At 32.5% G+C, this 5,688-nt stretch overlaps 1 protein-coding gene across 1 annotated transcript; it reads left to right on the top strand.

Annotated features, from left to right (window-relative positions):
• The first annotated feature begins 5,024 nt into the window (after positions 1 to 5,024).
• Positions 5,025 to 5,423, top strand: LOC104214525 (uncharacterized). The gene has a single exon (XM_009764210.1). The coding sequence runs from the start codon at positions 5,025 to 5,027 to the stop codon at positions 5,421 to 5,423; it is 399 nt and encodes a 132-aa protein (XP_009762512.1).
• The last annotated feature ends 265 nt before the right edge of the window (positions 5,424 to 5,688 follow it).

Below are 5,688 nucleotides of genomic sequence, written 5' to 3'. Positions count from 1 at the left end.
GAAGGGGTAGTTTAGGAATTGTACATTTTGAAATTGTTTATTTGAAGCATGGGGGACAAAATGAAATGGGGTGGGTTGTGATATGATTATTTAATATAAAGGGGGGACAAGATTTAAATTAAAGGGGAATCTTGCATTATTTTAAATAAAGCATGGGGGACAAAATATAATGGGGTGGTGTGATATGTTTATTTAATGTAATGGGGATGAGTGGAAAGATAATGGGTTGGGTAGAGAAAAAGTATTGATTTAATTGATTAAAAGATTTATGGGATGAGATTATATATATGTGAAGTCTTGAACACAAGACATAACAAAAGATACAGAGAGAGAACAGAAATAGAGAGAGATACGAAAAAAAAATACACACACAGATAGAGAGAAAAAAAACGGACAGAGAATAGAAGAGAGAAAAATTCTGAAAAATATTTAAGCTTTCAAAATAAAATAAAACTAAAAAAAATCTACTGCTTTCTTTCTTTGTTTGAAATTAGTATTAATGGTTGTTGTTTCATTTAAAGCTTAAAGCTTTTGTTTTTGGGATTACTACTCCACCGGTCGGTTACTGGGTTGTTACTGTTGCTGGACTGTTGTTGCTGTATTGTTATTACTGTCGCTGATTCTCATCATCATTTTCTTTTGCTTCCGATATCAGGTACACAACTGAAAGCTGGTTATTGTAATCCGAATATGAAGCATGAATACGAAAAAATAAATAGTTGAAATTTTGAATTAGTTTTAATTATATTCTGAATTTTATTTGTATGTATAATTTATTTAGTTTGCAAAAAAAATCAGAATCGTGTAGCTATTTAATACATATAGTGGAATATCCGACGATAGCTTAACGATTGAACTACCTATATATTGCCAAAAATAAATAAATGGTGTAGTAACTTCGTCAAGTAAAAATCAAACGAATAGGCCATCTAGTAAGAATTTGGTAGAAATATTGTTTAGTTAAATAATATTGGTTAAGTTCAGCATGTAAATGGTCTAGGATTAAAATTGGATTGCTATTTTTTAATTTGACAAATTGAGAACATGCCTAGTATAATGTAACTAGGTAATAACATGTAAATAAATTAAGACATTTTCTCTTTATTTTGTAAAGAAAAATTTCAACAGAAAATGTAGGCATTTTAGGACTATTTATTTTAATAAAATGAGATGAGTCTCGCCCAATAAAATACACTAATTGCGGGGCCCTCAATAATTGTTTAATTGATTACTTAGACTTCGGATGGGCCGTTTAACAAATTTCACGGCCTTCCCCAAAGTAAATAAAACGCTAATTGCTTTAGGCGCGGTATAATAATAATTCCATTCTTAAACATGGGTACGCATTTATGCGACCCAAACTAATTTGCATAATTAGGGATGCGTTCGCGTGACTTGATTATACTTCTAAAGGCATTTCGGATTATGCGTTCGCGCAACTTCGAGCAAATTTTTATTAAAAAGGGGTTCTTCGGAGAATATCAAATTAATTTCATATAACCTGAGATGTGCAGTTCACTATTTAATCATACAAGAGCGACAGACGTTCTTAATTTTATTTTAAGCACAATTTCGAACTTAAGTCTATTTTTATAAATAAATAAAAATTTCGAAAATAAATAAATAAATTATATTATCAATATCATTGTGTATACGTACGCGTAACACGATTTTTCACGTTAAAAAATATATAATATATAAAACGGATACACGTATGTGATTCGATTCGAAGAAGAGTCCTTAATTACAAGCAGTCTAAATAGAAGTGGTAACAATAAAATTGGGCAATAAATATGCATTTAATAAATCAAAGTCAAATATAATAACAGTTAAGCGACCGTGCTAGAACCACGGAATTCAGAAATGCCTAACACCTTCTTCCGGATTAACAGAATTCCTTATTCAGGATTTCTGGTTCGCAGAATAACAAACAGAGTCATATTCTCCTCGATTCAGGGATTAAAAAATTGGTGACTTGGGACGCCTTAAAATTCCCAGGTGGCGACTCTGAAACAAAACAAATAAATCCCGTTTCGACTGTCCTTTAATTGGAAAAACTCTCACGCACCCTCGCGGGGCGGAAAAAGGAGGTGTGACATTGTGCAGTTTCTAGCTTTTCTTGCCTAAGCTTTCTTTCTCCACCTTTATATATGCTTTTGTCCTGTAAATAGCTGCCCTTCAATTATTTTGTGTTTGTTATTGGTGACTGCATTATATCAAGGGTACATATTGGAGAGTCCATAAAACCCAACAGTTATCATAATTAATCTCTTTGAAATAATTGAGTTCTTAGTTCTATCTCCCTTTTTAGGAGAAAAACAATAAAATTGTTACTCAAGATGTCTATGAATCATGAAGTTACAAAAGTATTGGTATTACTATTATCTTGGTCCCAGTAATCTCTGATATATAGTCATTATCTCAAGGTTTTCTCTTTTTATATTTCAGCCATTCATTTTAGATAATCATGATTATAGGCTAAGTAATTCCATTAGTAGCCAAGATTTATAAGTTCACCAACCAATAATTAAGGCTTTTCATGTCCAACTTGTATGATGAGAACTTTAATTTTCTTCTCTGATTATTGCTAATAATGATCATCAAATAATTAATGCATAAGACTAATTGCATTTCAACTTAAAATAAGCTTTAAAGGCATTCTTTTTGTCAAACACAAGGCCCTTTTAGGTTCTCTTTATGCAACTTCAGTCTTAGCTTCTTAGTTGCTCTGCTTTCTTCAGATTATTTACATTCAATTATGTCGGACAATGCTAAGTGGGACGATGATACACATATTATATTTATTGAGTTCTGTGAGCAAGAGGTTAGAAAAGGAAATAGACCAAACACTTACTTAAATAAAGATGGGTAGGAAAGTCTTGTTGATGAGTTCTGTAAGAAGACGGGAAAAGACTATGATAAAAAAAATAAAAAATCATTGGGATTAAATGAAAGGCGAATGGACACTTTTAAGCAATTGATGAGAGGGGAGACAGGTTTAGGATGGGATGCCACGAAAAATACGATTATGGCAGATGATGATTGGTGGGACCGAAAAATTAAGGTACACCTTTCACATTATTATATGTGTAATTCTTTTTTTTAATTGTTAATTTTATCAGTTTGATTAAAGTAGTTTTGATTTTCTCTTTTTACAGGAGAATGCAAAATATAAGAAATTTAGGAACAAAGATCTTTCGCTCATATGGTTTCGCTGCGATGCACTGTTTGCTGATGTTGTTGCCACATGAGAAAGAGCACGTGCAACAAATCAAGAACAATCATACGACATTGGACTTAATCTTGATGAAGAAGGAATAAATGTTATTGATGACTGTGACAAAGAACACTTTATTCATCTTAATGATGAAATGAGCGATGAAAATGATGATTTACAGAATATAAATTCTGTTATGTTTCCAGAGTCATCACTAAAAAGATAAAAATCAACTGATAGTGTTAGCACCAGTAGTCAAGTAAGAAAGAGTAAGAAAAAAATAGCTGCAACATTAATAAAAGAGGACATACACTCTCTCATAGAGTTTATGTCTAGCAAAAGCGCTGCTACATCTCCTCCAGTTGATGAGACATCCATCAAGAAGTGTATTGGCATGTTGGGACAAATTCCTAATATTTTAGCTGGGAGTAAAATTTACAGTTTTACTATGAATATGTTCCGCAAGAAAATAACCGGCAGATATTTTTGGGGATGCCTATTGATGAAGCTCGCAAGTCTTGGTTGGAGTTTAACTATCAGTTATACCTCAAGAAAAATGGATAATTGATCATTGTGGTTGAGTATTTCTAGTATTCCGTGTTCTAATATTGTGATTGTATGTGTAAACATTATTATGATTTTATGTGTAAACTTTATATATTTCTTCTTGTTTAGATGTTGTGATTGTATCATTAAACTTTTATTGAATTAAAGATTCTGTTTGTTGAGCTTCTATCGTTAAGCTTCTGTTAAACTTACTATTGTTAAGCTTCCCTTTACTTTATGTTTGTATAGCTTCAGTTAAGGTTATGTTTAGAAAGCTTCAGTTAACTTTATGTTTTCATTTTCAGTAAAATGGAGAGTTCGAACTCTAGTGACATAGTAGATCCTTATCCAAGTTATTCGTCAAACGATGAAGATGAAGAAGAACGTGAGGAAATATAGAGGGAGCAAGATGAGAAGGAATGAACGGCTTTATGTCAAATAGCAGGTAAATTTATTTTGATGTATTACGAAAAATACCTATGCAAAGAACCTTGTCGTACATCTAGTCGCTCAGGAAATGTATTTATTCAAGAGATATTAAGAGGAAACGAGACTCGTTGTTATGAAAATTTTTGATTGAGAAAGTCGGTGTTTGTTGATCTATTAAATGACTTAACTGAAAAGTATGGGCTTAAACCCACACGTGGAATGTCTATACACAAGATGTTAGGCATGTTCTTGATGACTTATGCACATGGAGCTGGAAATCGATTGATATAGGAAATCTTTCAACATTCGGGAGAAATAATTCATAGACACTTTCATAGTGTTTTAAAGGCCATTTGTGAGCTTGCAGGAGATATAATTAGACCACATCAAAATTATAATGATAGCGCAGGAGCTCACAAGCCATGTAATGGTCGATATCTCTCTTTCTTTAGAGTAAGAAATATTTTTACATAATTCTTTTTTATTAAACTTATAACTTAACTTTTATAAGTATTACTAACTTAAGTTAAATTTATACTTGTAAATATGTGTACGATTGTATTGGTTCACTTGATGGCACACATGTTAAAGCAAGATTACCACAAGGTTAAGAGATACCATATATTGGACGTAAAGATTATCCGACTCAAAATATTCTTGTTGTCATAGATTTTAATATGTGTTTTACATTTGCATGGGCTGGGTGGGAAGGAGCAGCTCACAATAGTCGTATATTTGGTGAGGCCCTTCGTAGACCAGAACTCAACTTTCCACGTCCAATTGGAATAAGTATTATCTAGTTGATGCAGGATATCCGCACATGAAGGGATATATGGCTCCATACAAAGGAGATAATGTGAGATATCACCTAGCACAATTCTGTCGCGGTGCAACAAGTCAATTGCGAGAACCAAGAGGGCAAATTGAAAAATTTAACTATTTGCATTCTTCTTGTAGAAATATTATAGAGCACACGTTTGGGGTTTGGAAAGCAAGATGGTCTATTTTGCGAGACATGCCTTTCTATCACATTGACACTCAAAGAGACATCGTACTTGCTACTATGACCATTCATAAGTATATTAGAAGGAAATGCAATATGGATGATGCATTCCGAGCAACTGAGAATGAGAGATATGTTCCATCGGTTGATCCTGACGTTGGTACATCTTTGAGAGCTAATAGCCATATAAATGCGAAAAATGTGGAAGAGCAAAGTAATCTTGTTTGAATGGGTCTTTGCAATTTGATTGCTAATGAAATTTGTGAAGCTTGATACTTGTAGTTATACGAATCTTTTAAAACACTAATATTTATTATTTTACATTCCAATTGAGAAACACTAATGTTATCTTGTTATTTTGTATGTGTTTGTGTGAAATATGGAAGAACGCGATGGGTTTCCATAAGTAGGTAATTTATTGTGGATCATCAATAGCTTATGTTGTTTCTTCAGAAATCTGAAATGTAAAATTAAAGGTGCTTGTCATCACATT

The sequence above is a fragment of the Nicotiana sylvestris genome, chromosome 2 (genome assembly GCF_000393655.2).
Source record: "Nicotiana sylvestris chromosome 2, ASM39365v2, whole genome shotgun sequence".
NCBI classification, from domain to species: domain Eukaryota; kingdom Viridiplantae; phylum Streptophyta; class Magnoliopsida; order Solanales; family Solanaceae; genus Nicotiana; species Nicotiana sylvestris.
This window is presented reverse-complemented; position numbering and strand designations above follow the sequence as displayed.